The 20,684-nt window shown below is 44.5% G+C and overlaps 1 protein-coding gene across 1 annotated transcript in view; it reads left to right on the top strand.

Annotated features, from left to right (window-relative positions):
• LOC126474138 (obg-like ATPase 1) overlaps window positions 1-20,684 on the top strand; it is a 314,868-nt gene that overhangs the window by 261,413 nt on the left and 32,771 nt on the right. The window contains exon 9 of the mRNA XM_050101582.1: window positions 3,178-3,274. Within this exon, the coding sequence (XP_049957539.1) occupies window positions 3,178-3,274 (97 nt within the window). The remainder of the gene's footprint in view (window positions 1-3,177; window positions 3,275-20,684) is intronic.

Raw genomic sequence — 20,684 nt, 5'->3', positions numbered from 1 at the left:
CACTACTCCAAAACTCACCTTTAGCATACACAGAGGTGACAAAAGTCATGAGATACCTCCCGATATCGTATCGGACCTCCTTTTGCCCTAGCCGACCGGAGTGGCCGTGCGGTTCTAGCCGCTACAGTCTGGAACCGAGCGACCGCTCCGGTCACAGGTTCGAATCCTGCCTCGGGCATGGATATGTGTGATGTCCTTAGGTTAGTTAGGTTTAAGTAGTTCTAAGTTCTAGGCGACTGATGACCTCAGAAGTTAAGTCGCATAGTGCTCAGTGCCATTTTTTCCTTTTGCCCGGCGTAATGCAGCAACTCGGAGTGGTATAGACTTACAAATCGTTGGAAGTCTTCTGCAGAAATACTGATCCGTGCTGCCTCTATAGTCGTCCACAATTGCGAAAGTGTTGCCGCCGCAGGACTTTGTGACCGAACTGAGTTCTCGATTATGTTCCATAAATGTTCGATGGGATTCATATCGGGCGATCTTGAATGGACAGATCATTTCCTCGCATTGTCCAGAATATTCTTCAGACCAGTCTCGAACAATTGTGGCCCCCAGTGACATGGCACACAGACACCAATAAAAATTCCATCGTTGTTTGGCGACATGAAATCCATGAATGGCTGCAAATGGTCTCCAAGTAGCCGAACATAACCATTTCCAGTCAATGATCGATTGATTTGAACCAGAGGACCCAGTCCATTCCACATAAACAAATTCCACACAATTATGCAGTCACCACCAACTTGCACAGTGCCTTGTTGACAACTTGGGTCCACAGCTTCGGTGGGTGTGCACCACAGTCGAATCCTACCATCAGCTCGGGACTCATCTAACAGGGCCACCGTACTCCAGTCGTCTATGGTCCCGAACCTAGGAGAGGCGCTGTAGGCGATGACGTGCTGTTAGTAGAGGCACTCGCATCGGGCGTCTGCTGCCATAGCTCCTTAGCGACAAATTCCGCCACACCGCCCTGACGGATAACGTTCAACGTACGCCCCACTTTGATTTCTGCGGTTATTTTACGCACTTTTGCTTGTGTTAGCGTACTATCAGTTATGCCCAAACGCCGCTGCTCTCGGTCGTTACGTGAAGGCCATCGGCCATTAAGTTGTCCATGGTGAGAAGTAATGCCTGAAATTTAGTGTTTACTGCACTCCTTTCATACTCTGTATCTCGGAATATTGAATTCCCTGACGATATCCGAAATGAAATGTCATATGCGTCCTGCACCAACTACCACTCCACTTTCAAAGTCTGTTAATTCCCTTTTTGCGGCCACAATCACATCGGTAACTTTTGTGTCATACATCTGTAAGCGAGTTTTCCACACTCCTAAACATCCCTAGGTCCACTGTTTCCGATGTGATAGTGAAGTGGAAACGTGAAGGGACACGTACAGCACAAAAGCGTATAGGCCGACCTCGTCTGTTCACTGACAGAGGCCGCCGACAGTTGAAGAGGGTCGTAATATGTAGTAGGCAGACATGTATCCAGACCATCTCACAGGAATTCCAAACTGCATCAGGACCCACTGCAAGTACTATGACAGTTAGGCGAGAGGTTAGAAAACTTGGATTTCATGGGCGGGCGGCTGCTCATAAGCCACACATCACGCCGGCAAATGCCAAACGACGCCTCGCATGGTGTAAGGAGCTTAAACATTGGACGATTGAACAGTGGAAAAACGTTGTGTGGAGTGACGAATCGCGGTACACAATGTGGCGATCCGATGGCAGGGTGTTGGTATGGGGAATGCCCGATTCACATCATCTGCCAGCGTGTGCAGTGCCAACAGTAAAATTCGGAGGCGGTGGTGTTATGGTGTGGTCGTGTTTTTCATGGAGGGGGGCTTGAACCCCTTGTTGTTTTGCATGGCTCTATCACAGCACAGGCCTACATTGATGTTTTGAGCACCTTCTTGCTTCCCATTGTTGAAGAGCAGTTCGGGGATGGCGATTGCATCTTTCAACACGATCGAGCACCTGTTCAGTTCATAATTCACGGCCTGTGGCGGAGTGGTTACACGACAATAGCATCCCTGTAATGGACTGGCCTGCTCCGGGTCCTGACCTGAATCGTATAGAACACCTTTGGGATATTTTAGAACATCGACTTCGTGCCAGGCCCCACTGACCGACATCGATACCTCTCCTCAGTGCATCACTCCGTGAAGAATGGGTTTCCATTCCGCAAGAAACCTTCAGCACCTGATTCAACGTATGCCTGCAAGAGTGGAAGTTGTCATCAAGGCTAAGGGTGGACCAGCACCATATTGAATTCCAGCATTACTGATTGAGGGCACCACGAACTTGTAAGTCATTTTCAGCTGGGTGTCCAGATACTTTTGACCACATAGTGTAGACAGTGTAAAAGTGTTTGTGCATACATACGTTGCGACCACGTACACTACGTTCTCTCTGTTACATCTAAAAAAAACAACAGTGTTAACTTAGGGCACAGTGACATGATGGCCATAGTTATAGTTGCAAATTAAGTTTTGTTTTCACTTGCCCTCAAATAAAGAAATTTCGCATAGCGTACTCTTCACCCCACCTGGTGCCTTCCTGCTGTATTCGGAAAATGATTATCAAACTTATTTGGAAAGCAGTGTTAAGTGAAATGAAATGAAATGCTGAGGGATTATTGTTATGTTCTGAAATAGTAGGTATCGAAAAATAATTTCTGTTACGTTAGGGGCTTTACTTTCCAATACATTCGTCGTTAACATGAGCATCCTTTAACGATGAACTGAATATTGAAAAAGAAGAATATTTTATTCCAAATTTTCGACATTGCTTATATTTCTTAAGAAATATGATGGAGGAATCTTATTTTGACCACTTTGGCGTAAAAATTGTAGGTTATACGGGAACTTGAAGCATGCTTAAAAAGATAATGAGAAAAACAGAACGAATCTTTCTGTCTGCAGCGGAGTGTGCGCTATTCTGAAAGTTTCTGGCAGATTAAAACTGCGTGGTGGACCGGGTTTCGAAACCGGAATCTTTCCTTTCGCGCACAATGTTCTTACCGACTACTGCTTCGGCACTCAGTTTCAATCCGGCAGGTAGTTTCAGAAATGAGAACCGTTCGGCACATGAAACTGTGCCACTCCACATCTGAAGTGAATGACTGTGGGCGTTCAATGTGACACGGCAATCATGACTGTTTTTGTTACAGTGCGCTGGACAAGATCATAGTGCAGGGTTACAAAGCACTTCAGCTGCAGTACTTCTTCACTGCTGGTCCAGATGAGGTGAAGGCGTGGACCATACAGGTGAGTGTCGGCCGAAACCTCAACGGAAATGTTGCTTCCTTTTATTTTACAGGATGGGTAAGTTTTGTCAAATGTGGAGAAAGATAAATTACGAGGGGCGTTCTGTAAGTAATCTGACACATTTTTTTCACTGCCAATTTCGATTGAAAAAATGCAGAATTTTTTGTGGGAGATCGTGGAATGTTCCAGCTTCAGTTCCTGTAGTTCCGATAGGGGCAACGATATACATAGCCACCAAAATGGCGTCTGTAAAGGAGATCCGTTCCAAACAACTGACTCTTTTTTGGCAGAAAACCAGAGTATCGCAGATATTCATAGGCTCTTGCAAAATGTCAACGGAGACCTGGCACTGAACGAAAGCACGGTAAGTCGTTGAGCGAAGCTTCTGTCATCATCGCAAGGTCGCGCAAACCTGTCCGATCTCCCGCGTGCCGGCCAGCCCCACACGGCTGTGACTCTTGCAGTATTGGAACGTGCAGACACTCTCATTCGAGGTGTTCAACGGATCACAAACACGTCGCTGCTCAAGTGGATGTCGCTGTTGGTCTTGCTGACACATTCTTCCAGTAGTTTGGGTACTCAAATGTGTGCTTGCCGCCTAACAAAAGACTTCTGTCTGTTTGTACCAATAAGGGATGCACTCCATGGGAAGCTCTACGTCTATGATGGGGAAGTTATTGATGCAGCAAGACGTTGTCTCCAACGTTGACCCGTAGAGTGGCACAATGCGGGCACTACCAGTAAGGTGCCGTAAGGCGGTCGCATTGAACGAAGATCATGTTGAACAACCGGGTTATGTAGCCAGAAGAGTGAGGAATAATATGGTGTCCGGAAGCCTCAATAAAACAAATTGTTTTCAGAAAAAATTGTCGCATTACTTATTGAACACCCCTCGTTTTTCAGTAGTTACTACAATACCCGTAACAGAAAGAAACTCGCGAGTGTTTTCGATACGGCATTTCTGATTTACACTGCTGGAAATTAAAATTGCAGCATCATATAGACGGCGTGCAACAAAAGTCAATTTCGCATAAAGTGTACTACATGCCTCGATATGCAAATGGTTAGCGTTTCAGCGCAGCCGCACAAACTAGGTATGAGTAACGGTGTCAAGCGTGTTTCACGTTCAGTAATTGCCAGCACGTTCTCCAGGTCTCTCTCACATGGGAAACCTCTGATCTTGGGTTTCGAAAAAACTAGAGCGCCGTCACTTGCCAAATACAACGATTAATGGACCTTGGCACAGAGTTGGAGCAGTATGGAATGACGCACCATAAATGAAATTTCGTTATTTGCTAATCTTTTTGATGGTGAAGTTTTAGTGACGCAACAGTCACTAACATCGGAATATTTCCGCATGAATTTTAAGGTTTCAGAAGCAGACACTTTTCGATGTCAACTAGTTACAAACATTGTTGAACCATGGTTTAAAAATAAACTTTTAGAAAGAAATGTGTTCAGTCACTGAACTTTTGAATAAACTATTTTTTATGCTAGTTAACGAGTTATCTCGCTTATGCGACTTTCTTATCCTTTGTCGAAGAATCCTGGATAGAGAAAGGTTCAGAGTTTCATGTTGGCAAAACCTCTATACATACACTTAACATGAGCACCACGCGCTGAGCCGAGCGGTCTAAAGCGCTGCAGTCATTGACCGTGCGGCTGGTCCCGGCGGAGGTTCGAGTCCTCCCTCGGGCATGAGTGTGTGCGTTTGTCCTTAGGATAATTTAGGTTAAGTAGTGTGTAAGCTTAGGGACTGACGACCTTAGCAGTTAACTCCCATAAGATTTCACATACATTTGAACATTTTTTGAATCACGCATTGCTAGAGGAGCATCGAAACGATAGTCCATTCCATAACACACTCGAATCAACAGTTCCCTGTTTTTGAATCCACAGCGTCAATAGCTCGATTTTTCAGTTCGTGAATATTAGGTGCCATAGCTGGGACAAAGACTCTTATCTTTTATTTGCCCCCACAGAAAAAAATCGCAAGGTGTGAGGTCTAGTGACGTGGGAGGCCAAAAGCAGTGAACAAGATCTTGTTGTCCACCTCTTTCAATCCAACGTAGGGCCTATGAGGTTGGATTTTCAAGATAACGCGACAACTCAAGATGAAGCTGAGGCGAGGCGCTATCACGTATAATCGGTGTGTCCCTTTATCTTCGACGACGCCAGGACTTTGTGACCCCCAAATTCGTTCATTATGATGATTTAGTATAACGATAGATGAAACGTCGATTCGTCCGAGAATGTGAGTCACTCAGAAGAAGTGTCTGTCCTCTGCCATATCCTGGACAACTGAAATGCAAAATTCGTACCTTCTGTTATGGACGCCGGGACGTAATTGCTGCAGTCACTGCAACTTGTAAGGCTTCATATGCAGACATCGTTTCAGAACTCGCCACGCCGTTGTTTGAGGAACTTGAGCGCCGGCCGCGGTGGTCTAGTGCTTCTAGGCGCGCAGTCCGGAACCGCGGGGCTGCTACGGTCGCAGGTTCGAATCCTGCCTCGGGCATGGATGTGTGTGATGTCCTTAGGTTAGTTAGGTTTAAGTAGCTCTAAGTTGTAGGGGACTGATGACCAAAGAAGTTAAGTCCCATAGTGCTCAGAGCCATTTGAACCATTTGAGGAACTTGAAGTTCGTGGCCTGCCCGTCTGGTGGACTTAGAGGGCTCCGTGTGAACGCATCTCGGATACGCTCGACATTTTCATCAGCCGCGGTTAGTGGACCAGTGCATACGTAAACAGCTTCCAAGAATTTTGTATGCCAGTCATAAATCTGAGTGTCCAGAGGCGGATTCTTGCTGAATCGGAAGCGGAATCGCGCAAATTCCAATACACAAAATTATTTCTCTTGTGGTGTAGTCGCCATGTTGCTGCAAACAAACAACGGCGGAGTTGTGTCAAAACTTTGAACCTTCCTCTATCCAGTGAGGTGCGCAGTGTGTTTCTGTCTGCTATAATTTGTCTGTAATAAACAATTAAAACCTTTTCTTTCTTCTTGTATCACGCGATATCTACGAGTACAATTTTCTTAAAAGGAGACAGTCAACTTTCGGTCCTAGTACGATGAACGACCAGCAAGGACAACTGCTGTCTTTCGGAAACATTCTAATTTTTAAAATGACCAGTTTGTGGTCTGATGTCTTTCTTTGCGGACGTGTGAAGAGTGAGGTGAACCTTACTCAAATTGCCTTTAGACCTATGCCGGTTGTCCGAATCCATTACGCGTTTGCCGGCCGGAGTGGCCGTGCGGTTCTAGGCGCTACAGTCTGGAACCGCGCGACCGCTACAGTCGCAGGTTCGAATCCTGCGTCGGGCATGGATGTGTGTGATGTCCTTAGGTTAGTTAGGTTTAATTAGTTCTAAGTTCTAGGCGACTGATGACCTCAGAAGTTAAGTCGCATAGTGCTCAGAGCCATTTGAACCATTACGCGTTTCGCGACGTGGTACAGAATCCTTGCATTCTAATCAAAAGTTAACCGCCGTGTCTTCAACGGTATCAAGCATGTCATGGTGCTTGCAATACACGAGAGGCGCGTTGTAAATTGTTTCACAAAGGCCTTTAAAAAAAATAATAATTTTTTAGTCACTTCCAGAACCATGCGAATATATCATGAGTATAAGTCATAAACGATTGGTAGAAAAGCTATGTTTCTTAGTAATCAAAAAAAATCACCATATGTGATTTTCGGTTCGCAAAATTTTATCGTGAGGTCCCAAATGACCCTGTTTAATTTTGTAAGCCAGTCAATGGCTTTTGTTATAGTTGCTTCCATAGAGGTTGATAAAGAAATGAAAAACACAGGAGAAAACAGTAGCCGTAAACTTTTTAGCCATACGTGTTTTGTGCAAACAATGTTCGTACAATGTGGTTCTTATTGTGTTCGAGAATGGGACAACACAAGCAAACTTGTGTTGATGGTAACGCATGTAAATTTGCTAAGTCGTTTGCATACCAGTCACTATGAGTCTACTTTAACGTCATCAGGGGGCGGATCACCAGCACAGTCATATAGTTACAAATGTGGAAGGAATCGTTAGTGTCGCTTTTGAAACATATTTCCGCATTCACCTTGGGGTGCTTTTGAAACATATTTCCGCATTCACCTTGGGGTAGTTGAAAATGACGAAAGACGCCAGTGAGGATCGCTGGGTGAAGATTGCGGCCTGGCTCCACCTGAAATGAATACAATATTTTGTGGCGATTCCGGCGCCACGTTCCTACTGAATTGTACCGTCGTTAAAATCCTTTTCTATGAGATTATGAGAAAATATTTTCATTCCATGATAGGCGCAGCAATTCCGAAACATCAAAATGAATGGAAACTTATATAATAATGACCGTTCACTGCCTTCTAATATCGTATTCATTTACTCAGTATACACATCGAACACAGTTTTGCATTACCATTACACCGCCTGAGCAGTTAAATTTGCTCAAAAGCAAGTTTCAAGTTCGTGAAGATAAATAAGTCTAAATCTTTGGGATCAGGTTTTCAGTACCTATTTCATATACCCGAATGTTTCATGCAGCTTGATATTACTACCCTAGCAATAAGTGTTACTAGTTTAAGAACGTTAGCGTTCCACCATTTACGAGTCTGGCGAGTAATCGTTCCTGATAGTTCGTTTACATGTCATCATCTGCTAGCATTCTGTATGTATACCAGAACGCCACAATACGAGTGTTTCTTGTCGGTCAATAGATGTTTACTGTGCTTCGTAGGAGGAGACGTGTTAGCCTTCTGTTGCATTGTCTAATGTCACGGAAAGTTGCACGTAGGAACTGTCCCCTGTCGACTTGCCGTGACTCCCGAACCATATGTTGGATAGAGCTGACGCTATGTTTAGACCGGCGTAACGTTCTGTTCGATCGAAACTTATTCTCGCAGTGGAGGAAGGGAGGCAAAGCATACCTGCCATATTTTGTCGCAACAGAAACGATACTGTGAACGGTACAGAAATACCATCTGTCGTATAATTTTACGGAATGAAAAAATGGTACGTTGCTCTTGGTTAATTTCCGCGTCATACAGTCTACAAGTTAACGTAAAGGTAACTATAGTTTATGCTGTTCCTACAGGCGGTACTAGCTTCCGTATGTGAACCAGGCCTAATGTGATTTCCAATGTGGTTGGTGCACGCTTAGGGATTACTCTTATGGAAATGCACGTGCGCATAGTAGGTACATTAACTCTGTTAGCGATCGTCGAAGATGAGTGGAGAAAATCGTGAAATAGTTTGTGGACATGTCGATAGACTGAACATCCAAATGATCTACATAATTACAAATTTGCTTTGGCATTCGTTTTTAAGTCCCTAGCGCGTTTTACTTTTTCAGGTAGGCGGGAAAACGACACAGCAATGATTGTTGTGGTAATGGCTTCAAACACTCATCCTCGTTCACTGCGTCTATTAAAACGCACGCTGTCTCTTCTGAACTTGGAGGACAACAGCCATTGATGCATGGAGAAATTTTGTAACTGATGGTCCCTGTTGGCTGGAGCGTCCTCAAGATCGAGCAATCTTTCTTCTTAGTGGAGAGCTCTCTTAGACATACAGAACATCTTGTACTACAAAATATATATCCTATTTTATTAAAATCCGTGATATATAATATTAAGACATCAGTTTCCTAAAGCAGTTGACGTAATTCTCAAAAACAAAACAAACAACTCGAAAAAATTTCATTTCGAAATTACATTGTTTTCGGTGCGCTTTTAAGTGTAGAACATATCGATCTTATAACTTAATCACCAGTATCTGAGTTCGTATCTTAGCTTGAAACCGTGTGATCTCTGGTTCAAACCTCGATAGGTGGAACTTTTTTTTTCTTTTATTTAAATTCTATGTTTATCGGCAAATGGAAATGTTGATGAACAATCAGTCATAATTTTTTTATAAAATTAACAACTATCGTTTTTTAATCACTGGTTCATGAAATTGTGATATAGGTATGCGAAATGAAACTTCCTGGCAGATTGAAACTGTGTGCCGGACCGAGACTCGAACTCGGGACCTTTGCCTTTCGCGAGCAAGTGCTCTACCAACTGAGCTACCCAAGCACGACTCACGCCCCGTCCTCATAAATCTCATTCTGGAAACATCCCCTAGGATGTGGCTAAGCCGTGTCTCCGCAATATCCTTTCTTTCAGGAGTGCTAGTTCTGCAAGGTTCGCAGGAGAGCTTCTGTAAAGTTTGAAGGTAGGAGACGAGGTACTGGCAGAGGTAAAGCTGTGAGGACGGGGCGTGAGTCATGCTTGGGTAGCTCAGTTGGTAGAGAACTTGCCCGCGAAAGGCAAAGGTCCCGAGTTCGAGTCTCGGTCCGGCACACAGTTTTAATCTGCCAGGAAGTTTCATATCAGCGCACACTCCGCTGCAGAGTGAAAATCACATTCAGGTATGCGAAATGCCTTACTCTTAATTAATGATAGAGTAATGTATATTAATAAAACTGTTTAAGCTCTGGAATTAAAGAAGTATTTTATTTTCGATTTGATATTTCACATTTTTCTACCAGATTTTAATTTCATGTAAATATTCACATTTTCATAGATTGGCGATTAAATGGAAGAGTTGTTATTTATATTCACAATTGATTCAGTATTTATTAATTAACATTTTCATTTGTTGATAAATCCAGAATTTTAAATAAAAGTAAAAAGAAGCTTTACTGCTGTCGACACTCGTATCAGCGACCTTAAAATTGCAAGACTTATATGCTACGAACTCAGGTACCAGCGATGATGTTATTAAGTTCGGAATATTCATTACTTAACAGCGCATGGAAATCTAATTTTCAAAGATTTTTTGTTTGTTTTATTTTTTAGTCCCATTGCATTATCTTGGTTTAGAAAATTGGTACCCAGGCACCGACCTCGAAATGTTATAGGCCTACGTTTTATGGAACTCAAAGAGGATCATTCTATAACCGCTCCATGTAAGTCTTTCATCTCATGATGTCCTAAAGGCGTTGACCGCATATTTTTCATTGCCTGACATTTAATTATAACAGACTGCACCAAAAACGACACATTTTTAAGAAGTCTTTAATGCCCTGATGCTTTGAAACGGTGTACTTTCATAAAGCGCAAGTAATAATACGAAAAACACCCGTCATTTGATTGCAACACATCTTAAAAACGACGCGGTTTCGTGATATCCACATTGTGTCGTTGTTTGGAACCAGCCTATATTCGTAGCATGTAAGTAATAATATAAAAATCACCAAATACATGCCTCAAATGGAAACTAGTGAATATAAATAGCATGCCAGAAGCTCTGAATGTCATTGGCTACGTCCTGCTGTTCCGTTCGCATTTGGGAATGCTCTACCAAATGTAACTTGTTACAAAACTTGACCAGTTCCAGTCCAAGATGGCTTTAACGTCCCGTGCGAAGACTGCCTTAGCCATATGTTCCTGGGTAGTATGCAACCCATCTTGCAAGGGTGCGTAACGGGTTGCATAACCTTTTCCAGCCAGCGGACAGACCTCGAGACAGAAGCAACGTCGGGCCCAGTGATTCCGCGCGTGTGTCCCCGGGTATTCCCCGGCGCCGGCGTCACGTTGCGCGCCTGTCGCAGGCTGCCACCCCTCCCTCCCTCCACCCACTACCGCACCGCTGCTCCGGCTGGCCCGGCGTCGCCTCCGGCGGTCACGTGTGCCGTCATTACCTTATGCGCAGTCCTCGGCAGCCCGGCCCATTACGCATGCAAATGCGCGGGCGCACACACGCCGCGCGCGCCGACCAAGGAGAAATTTTCCCCGGACAAAAATTTGTAGTGGCCCCGACCACCCATCCCAATCCCTTCCCCTTTCCCTGCGCGCTTTCCTGACGTAGCCTGCCGACTCTCTCGTCCTCATCCCACTTCTCTCGTCCTCCTGCTCCCACCCTGCTTTCGGCCCCCAGTCAACCGCCCCGTCGCCAGCTCCACGTATTCATCTTTTTTTTTATTCTTGTACAATTTTTTTTCCGCCTTTTATTCCAACGGAGAAGGTCCGTATCTTGTAGACCGCGTCGTCTGGTACCGAGCGAAATGGTGGGCGTATTACTCGCGACCCGCTGCACGGGAAAATTAGAGCCCTCGGCCGGGAACGGCTCGCGCCGGCCGGAATCGAAATTGGCCGTCTCCTGGCCGCTCTGCCGCCCCCTGTCATTTGCATGAGAATGGCTAAGGGCCGCCGCACCGCGCCTCGCCACGCCGTGCCGCCACTCTCGAACGTGCCGCCCGCGGCCCATCTTCCGCGCACTCGCCACAGCGTTCCAGGAGGGGGGGAAAAAAGCTAGTCCACTTTTAATTTGGGTGAAAAGGAGATTTCTGTTGCGGTCCCGACTACTCTCTGCGGGACGTGGCGAGCCTCGCGATTAGACCATTTGGCTCACCCTTCCCACCTCGCCGGCTCTCGACTGCGCATGTTGCTTGCTCCCCGCGTCGAACCCTGTGTGGCAGAGTCATCTAGAGTTGACATTCGTCGTTACTTGCCTCCATTATTGGCCTTTGTATTAGGCTCATGCATGAGTTCGCAGTGTTTTTGTTTTGTATGTTGGCATCCTGGTTGTATATTTTTTTTTTTTTTTCTATTTGGGCAGCAAAATAACTGATGTGGACCAAAGTAGAGAGGATGTAAAATGTAGACTGGCAGTGGCAAGAAAAACGTTTCTGAAGAAGAGAAATTTCTTAACATCGAAGATAGATTTAAATGTTAGGAAGTCTTTTCTGAAGATATTTGTCTGGAGTGTAGCCATGTACGGAAGTGAAACATGGAAGATAAACAGTTTAGATGAAAAGAGAATAGAAGCTTTCGAAATGTGGTGCTACAGAAGGAGGTTGAAGAGTAGATGGGTCGATCACGTAACTAATTAGGAGGTACTGAATAGAACTGAGGAGACAAGAAATTTGCGGCACAACTTGACCAAACGAAGGAATCGGTGGACAGGACACGTTCTGAGAGGCATCAAGGGATCACCGATTTAGTATTGGAACGTAGCGTGGGTGGTAAAAATCGTAGGGGCAGACCAAGAGATGAATACATAAGCAGATTCAGAAGGATGTAAGTTGCAGTACTTACTCGGAGATGATGAGGCTCGCTCACGATAGAGTAGCATGGAGAGCTGCATCAGACCAATCTTGGACTGCAGGCCACACCACACCACCACCACCACCACCACCAACAACAACAACAACAACAACAACAACAACATGTGTTTATTTATCGATTTTCATTTGGAGACGGTGACTGAATCTGTGGAGGCTAGAAAGTGGAGTGCCAAAAGGAGAAATTCTAACATTTACGACATATTCTTCTGTTTGAGTTCGGTAGAGGCATGACAGCAGAGGAGGCGGCCAGAAATACTTGCGCCGGGTGTGGGGAAAATTCCATTGGACAGACCACGGCAAGAAAATAGTTACCTCGTTTTAAGGAGGGTTGACGTTAGTGTCTCTCCACGTTCGGGAAGACCTTCGGGGTCTGATGAAGATCATCTAAACCAGTGGTCGTCAAATTGTGCGCCGCGGGCCACATAACCTAATAATATACATCAAGCAGCTAACAACGGAATCCAGAAACGTCAGTCAACATTAAGAGTTCTTAAGAAGTGTGGTGTTCGTACTCAGTGACAAATGAAAATACAGACACAGTAATTTTACAAAATGGGCGTAATTTTAATTCACGATGGATTCGCCTGTGAGCTAAGTAAAGTTGCCCACATACCTCAGAGGCAGAGGGGTAAAGAGCGGTCAATGCGGTGTTAGAGGATGTGAGAGGAAGAGTATTTTATTGTTTGTCTCCTGTCCCGATAACTTAAGGGAGCGCGATCCATACTGATCAGCAGCTGTGAATTCGTGCACGCGCTTAACAGAGACCGTCAGTTCAAATACTGTACGTATTTTTAGAAAGGAATGTGAAATTAAAATAACGCTGTTGTACCTGAACGCAGTCAGTAGAAGAAAAATTACTTTCAAAACGTTTGTTAAACGTTTGAGATCGTGTCTCATATTGCAAAATGCATTTAAATGTCAGTGCAGTCACTGTTATTTATCAGTTGATCATGTGCTCAAATAGACAACGCACCACCGCTTCGTCTGACAACTGCAGTATCGCAACTTCGGGGTTGCTGAGGGTGATAGCCATCTTCACTACAACTAGTCAGTTGGAGGCTTATAACATATTTATATAGGTTGCCAGTTAAAGACAAGATCGGTACATATGCTGCCCGAAATGCCGCCACACAATGTCAGTTATTGACTCTTGAGCAAAAATGTGTGCCGACTACTGGTCTAAACGCATTAATTAATCTACAGTGATCCACCTCAGTGTACTGGAGAACTGGCAAACGTGATGAACTGTGATCATTGCACCAACGTGCGACATTTGCATGCACTGGGGAAGGTTAAAAGATCGGGTGCGTGGGTACCGCGTGGTCTGAGCCAAAATCACAAAAATCAGCAAGTGGCCATATTTGCCACCTCTGCGTGCTCGTCATCAATTGGCTCGTGAACAACTCCGACCATTCCTATCCTGTATTGTTACTGGTGACAGGAAATCGTGTCTTTATACTAATGTAATGAAAAAAAGGAATGGTTTAGCCCAAACAAAGCAACAACTCCCGTACAAAGATCTGCACGCATCCACAAAAGATAACGTTATGCATCTGGTGGAACAGCGACGGTGTGGTATACTAAGAATTGCTTGCCCGAAGTGTAACCATCATTGCTTACATTTATTGTCAACAGCTGAGACGTGTTGCAGACCCAATCTAAGGACAGAGACCAGGACAACTGCGTGAAATGATGCTACTACACGATAACGCCCACCCGCATTCTGCTAGACTGACAGAAAACGCTATACAGGTGTTGGGTTTGGGAAGTCATTCCGCACCCACCTTGTTCACCTGATCTTGCCCCTCAGATTTTCACATTTCCCACTCTCTGTCGAACAAACGTCAAAGAACATCCTTTCCGGATGAAAATGCGCTCCGAACATGGCACGACGAATCCTTCACCTCAAAACCATTTTACTTCTACAGGCGCTGTATCGATAGGTTACCCCAGCGTTGGCAACCTGTTGTGAAGAGCGAAGGAGAAAATGTTATTAATGACTAATGTCTCTGGTATGTGTCTTAGTTGTGTTTATTAAACGTACGGAAAAACGTTACAAATGTATGCACCAAACTAATAATTGCAATACCGTTATTGCGACACGCAACTGTATTCAAAATGGCATGAAGAGTACTATACACTTGGCTACACAAATGATGAGCATTTCATCGCAACTGAATAAAGCAGGCAGGAGTGAAACCATTTACATTCTGCAGATAAGGAAGGATAAAGCTCCGGGTTTCCCATTCCGAATTCACATTTGAATGTTGTCAGTTTCCTCGAAGACCATGTGATGCTTAGTGTGGGTACAGACATGGTATAGAACGAAAAGAATCTATACGTATCTGGGATAAAAAGATTGTGTAGATACTCTGATTCGTGTTGAGTTGATAGGTTGATTCAACCAGAGTGCAAGAGTTTCCCGACATTCTCCACTGCTACATCAGTTATTCATCGGATGAAGGGGGGGCTGGATGGCGGGGAGGGGGTGCGGGCGGAAAGAAAGAGTGAGTGAGAGGAGACGTTTGGGATATAGTATACAGTGGTTCAAGGAGTTGGCATGATGCAACTATTAGAAGTAAACGCAGTATACTTCATTGTTTTAAGATAACTGCTTAGTATTCCTTTAAGATTGGTATCTTTTCCATTTCCAACGCACATATTTCGATGAGACCTGCGTGTTTGTATGATGGAAATTTGCTTCTTGCCGGCAGTTTTTATTCCTCTCTGTATTATAGTCGAGTTCCTACTACCAGCAAGAAACGATGTTAATCGGTCAGTAATAAAATAATGAATTATTAACTGTATTAGTCATCGTCTTACAGAAATAATCGATCGAATATCGCCTTACTGTGGGTCTAAATATTGCTAAATAACCCCAAAATAGTGACCGGGAAGTATAAAGTTTAAAAAATTCGGAGGACCAACGGGCGGTAACACGCATGGCGATTCCATTAAAGGAAAGCGGCGAAGAAGAAGAAGAAGAAGAAGAAGAAGAAGTCGGCGGCGAGAAATAGCGCGCTATTGCCAAAAACATTGAAATTGTGCGAGGACAGCAAGTGCCTCTGTCAGCATAACACTACTTGCCGCCACCACCACGACGTGGGTGAATATCTGAGCTAATTGTGACTGATTTGCATTCTCCGAAGACTGTGGTTGATTAAACCTTCTCTGGAACATTATGGACTTCATCAGAAGTTGACAAGTAAGAATCTTGCCGACCTTTTCCGTAACATTACGTTACTTAATTGAATATAGTCATGCTTTTGGGTGAATGAGAGCAACCAAGGGCTACCATGTCATTCAGATGCTTATCTAGAGTGTTTATCTAGTGTAATTTGGTCTCACGAAATCTTTATTTTTGTTATTCCCATTCAGACGCGGTATACAGAAGTTCGTAGAAATCTACATTCGTATCAACCAAATCCCATTTGGTGGGAATGGGACAATAGGTGTCGCAATTGGAAGTACATGGAAGGAATATCCAGCTCCAGCTTAACAATCCAGAAAACCTCGTAATAACCTTGGTGAAAATAACCAGAAAACGTTGCTCGAGTGAAGGAAAGCCTGGAACAAAGTGCTACGAAATCTCAATGCTGTTTATCTCTGCAAGTGGGAAGTGAGATACCGTCGTATCAAAACATTATCAAAAATGACTTTCATCTGTATCCTTACAGATTTACTGTTGTGCATGAGTCCAGACAAACTTTCGCTTGTTGCGTTCTGCGGGTGCGTTCTGACGGAAGAGAAGTCCAGACTTTCGGATCCTCAGTTTTTCGTTTTTGCAGGTAAGGTCTGGTTCAGCCCGCCACGGTATGTGAACTGCGAGAACATACACCGTTTTGCATAATAAAATCCCCTTCAGTATATTGAAGGACCGTTGCATAATCCGAACTTTGGCGTTTGGTGCGCAGTGTTCGGTGTTCGTATCGTAAAACCTTGCTTTCATCAAACTATTAATGCTAACTGGTATGTCAAAAACTGCTTAATCCATTTGTGGAACAAATATGAACGACTGTATCGATATTTTCAGCAAGACATAGGAACAGCACACACAGCCTTGTCAGAAGTACGTGAGGTGTTTGGTGAGGAGAAGTCAGTCAGCAGAGACGCTGCAATCTCCTGGTCACTTCTATCCCCTAATCTCTCTCCCTGCCATTTTTGCCTGCGGGAAAAATTGAAGGGTCAAGTGTACTCAAATAATCGTTACATGCTGTAAGAGGTACAGTAGAACACTGAAAAACGCTATTGCTGCCATCCCCCAAGCCGCTACTCGTGTCACAGTTTGATAAATCGAACTCAGCAGTGCAACACCTTCAGCGGTTGCCATTTCCAGGATCTTCTGTGACGTTCATTAACAATGGTCCATCACGCACCCGTCTAATTGTAAGGGTTTTCCGGGTCAGTTTTATTTTGTCTGTCTCAAGTTAGACGATTGCCGCGTAGCCTGTGTTTCCTTTATACGTCTCGCAGGAGTGTAAACGGCGTGGGGAAGGGTGAGTGGCTGGGCTGACGCCATGAAAGCAGAGCGCCCCTCCCACGCTGTATACAAGCGGGCCCCTCCCACTGCCCGCCCCCTGCCTCCCGCGCTCTGCCCGACATCTGGCGAGAGGTGCCGCAACTGCTCTGCGCCGTCCACCATGCGCTGGGACCGAGTGTCCGTTGATAGAACATGAAAGCAGAGCTCATTCTTGACAGCACTGTGTAATGTCCCAGCCTGCGTTATTACAGGCTGATAAGGATGAGACTTATTAACATTTAAACTGCTCAGAAGTAACATCTTCAACCTCTGTAGTCCTGTCGTCCTCAGTTGCGTGTGATGTTATGGTATGCTGAAAATTCTTGAAAATTACAACTGTTGTAATTAGACGGTCCAGAAGTAAAAATTACCAACATACTGTAATACTCAGAAGTAGTTTTGGCGCGAACGTGAGTGGGCTTAGATTCAGGGGAGCAGGGAATCAAAGAATATGCCTTGAAACTAAGAAAATAACTTAACTGGAAAATAAAATAAGGACGGTCAGAATAAACGCAGACTTTTAGAAATTACACGTCCTTGGAAAAAACATTGCTGCTGGGCATTACTGAATACCATGGTGCTCTACCCCGTCCATCGTAACGTGGTACGAGCCCTTTTTCCACGTGGTCGAGATGATGTTAAAGCCCTTCCTACTCTTCAATGACGCCCAGCAAGTCCAGAGTTTCTGCTTTTTGCCTTCGCTTGAAACATTTCTTTACATTCCTTGATGGAGCCTGTCTTCATGTACACTCCACAGTATCAATTCACTGTTCTCATACAAACTGTCCCATTTCTGTAACAATTCAACAGTACGATCTTCTCACCACATGACGCACGAACACACACAGCTGCACTCAACTTACCTATAAAATGCAGTGTAGCAGTGTTGCCACGTCACAAGCAATTCGACTAGATACGATTAACCGGTACGTGAGGCGCGTCCGTTTTATGTGGCGCACCCTCTAGTTTATCAATGCACTCATCATCATTGTCACTAAATCTTCTAAAGAACCCTTGTAGGCACGTGGCAGGTCGTGTTGATGCAACATGAGCAACAGTCCGTCGTCGAGCACCACATTCGCAAGATGGTCATGGAGATTTTCTCCACATGTGGAGAGTATTTGCACATCTTCCACGGCTTGTTCGGACGTGATTCAGGATAGTCCAAAACGGCTTGAGGCTGGTCAAATACAGGGTATTGCTCCTGGATACTGAGCAGTTTCATGAAATCTGGAGGATATTTTTGTTGTCCAACAGCATTTGCATTCATTGATAGCAGTGAATTCATCTTTGCAAGAATCATATTTTTTCGCACCTCAGAGAATATATCATTCAGTATTGGAAGGTCAAGGTTATCAACAATCTTCCGATAATCACCAAGTATTGCACTCTTCCGTCTGATATGAGGAAGTGGAATATGACATAATGTACGGGACTATAGTCCGATTAAAATTACGCTATAGTTGACACTTCACGCGTTGAAGCTGGTTTCCTGGAATCGGAGCGCTCAACGTCAGGCCTGAACCGTTCATCGTTGCCAAACTGCCACAACAATTGGTCATTTCACATCGTAATCCTTGTCCGGCATTGTTTCTTGGTGTTTTTGGATCCAGATCCATGGGCCAGGCACCTATATTTCGTATTTAATCACACACACACACACACAACGATTGTAATACAGTACACACATTTCATACACAGCACTAATCAAACACTAATGGGTACTTCCATACAAGACGCGATTCAGCGTCACATGTACGAGGGTCGGTCGAAAAGTTTCTAGCCCGAGATAGTTGCCACAATGTCTCGCATAAACACTACCACCTACTTTTATGGTGACCCTTTGTGGGTATGCAAGTCAAATTTCGCAGCTCCAGCTCCAGCTTCGTTGGTTTTGCCGCTAGGATGCGTTGTAGCCCGCCACTGTGACCAAGCGGTTCTAGGCGCTTCATTTCGGAACCGCAGTGCTGCTACGCCCGCAGGTTCGAATCCTGACTCGGGCATGGATGTGTGTGATGTCCTTAGGTTAGTTAGGTTTAAGTAGTACTAAGTCTTAGGGGACTAATGACCTCCGATGTTAGGTCCCATAGTGCTTAGAGCAATTTGAACCATTTGATGCGTTGTATAATACCGTAGCGTAAGCAAAATGGCGAATATTTAGAAAATCAAGAACCGTGCTGTGATTGAACATCTTCATTTGAAGGGAATGACGCCCAGGGAAATTGCGGCTGACGTGGAATACTCTTAAGGACAGTGTTCCGTCTCATGCGACAGTGATAAACTGGGTGTACGGCTGCAAACGTGGAAGAACGAGTGTGGAGCGGAAGGCGCGCCACTGTTGCCACTGATGAAACAGTGGCTGCAATTCACGGTACGGTTTTACAGGATCGTCGAACAACGTTGCAGCACATTGAAACCACATTTCGAATCTCCCAGGGGCTTCCTCATGAAATTGTTGTGGATATTTTGGGAATGCGGAAAGTTGCATCTCGATGGGTCCTGAAAGACTTGAAGCGGATGAAGACGTCTTTCTTGAAAGGTATGCGACATTGGACGAAACATGGGTTCACCACTTTGATCCTGAGACAAAACAACAGTCGCAACAATGGAAACATCCTTCATTTTGAGAGAAGAGGTTAAAAAAAAGGCGCGGAAAATTGGCGCACGGAGTTACTTTGCATCAGGACAATGCACCGGCGCATGCCCTCGCAACACAGGAAACTGCATGACTGTGGGTTCGAATTGTTATGCCATCCGCCGTATTCTCTAGATTTGGCTCCACAGACTTTATCTCTTTCCCGAAACGTAAAAAAAAAAAAAAAAAAAAACGTCAAAAAGGACGACGATTAGACAGTCATGATGCAGTGATTGATGCTGTGAACGTTTGGTGGGACTCAAATTGAAAACCTTCTGTTTGAATGGTTTGCAGACATTATCTGGGCGTGCCCTGAAGTGTATTAGTGTACACGGGTATTAAATTGAAAAATAAATTTGTATTATGAAATTTCTGTCATTCTTTATTTGTTAGGCTAGAAACTTTACGACCCTCCGCACCCCCTCCCCCTCGTACAGTTATCATGATCACGGAGATCGGCATAGGTAAGTTTCACATATTGCTCGAAGTCGAATTTTTTAAGGCTGCAATTTCAAAGTTGTGACTGGAACATGACAATCAAAAATATAAACTGCTCCTGCTAGTGTTATGGCGTAGGGAAATGGTTAGCGTATCTACCTAGCGTGGTAAAAGTCATGCGTGCAAATATATATATAATTTTATTTCTAATCCCTGCTTCATCATTTTAAACATCGTATTGACTTTATTTGCTCTTAATTTTCTTCCTATCATTCTTTTTTCGTTTGGAATCTGCCTGTGTCGCCTATAATCTGCAACCAAGTGTCTATGAAAACTGATCAGCGGTTGGTACCGCGGTAACTCATGTGGCCAGTATGAGGATAGTTTCAGGTAACAAATGATAGCGAGAAATTACAGTTTGCTTTTAGCGTAGAGGTTAGCTTTAATCATTGTGAATAAAGCGATCGTGATTTTGGTTGTGCCTCAGATTGTTGACCGCCGTTTTCTCGGATAAAAACTGCATCTCATGAGGTTGTGGTTACCGTAGGACATCGTGCTACAAAACGCGACGTCTGGAGCAGTTCAGTCATTGGTCGCTTAAAATCAGCGGTCCACAGATTATCTCGCATTTCCGACAAACCGCGCGGCGGGCGCTTCCAGCATTGCGCCGTGTTGCGCATTAACAGAATCTGTGAAATGACCCGCCGTGTTT

Source organism: Schistocerca serialis, chromosome 1 (genome assembly GCF_023864345.2).
Source record: "Schistocerca serialis cubense isolate TAMUIC-IGC-003099 chromosome 1, iqSchSeri2.2, whole genome shotgun sequence".
Taxonomy (NCBI): domain Eukaryota; kingdom Metazoa; phylum Arthropoda; class Insecta; order Orthoptera; family Acrididae; genus Schistocerca; species Schistocerca serialis.
The sequence above is the reverse complement of the archived record's forward strand: the minus strand, read 5'-3'. Positions and strand labels throughout refer to the sequence as shown.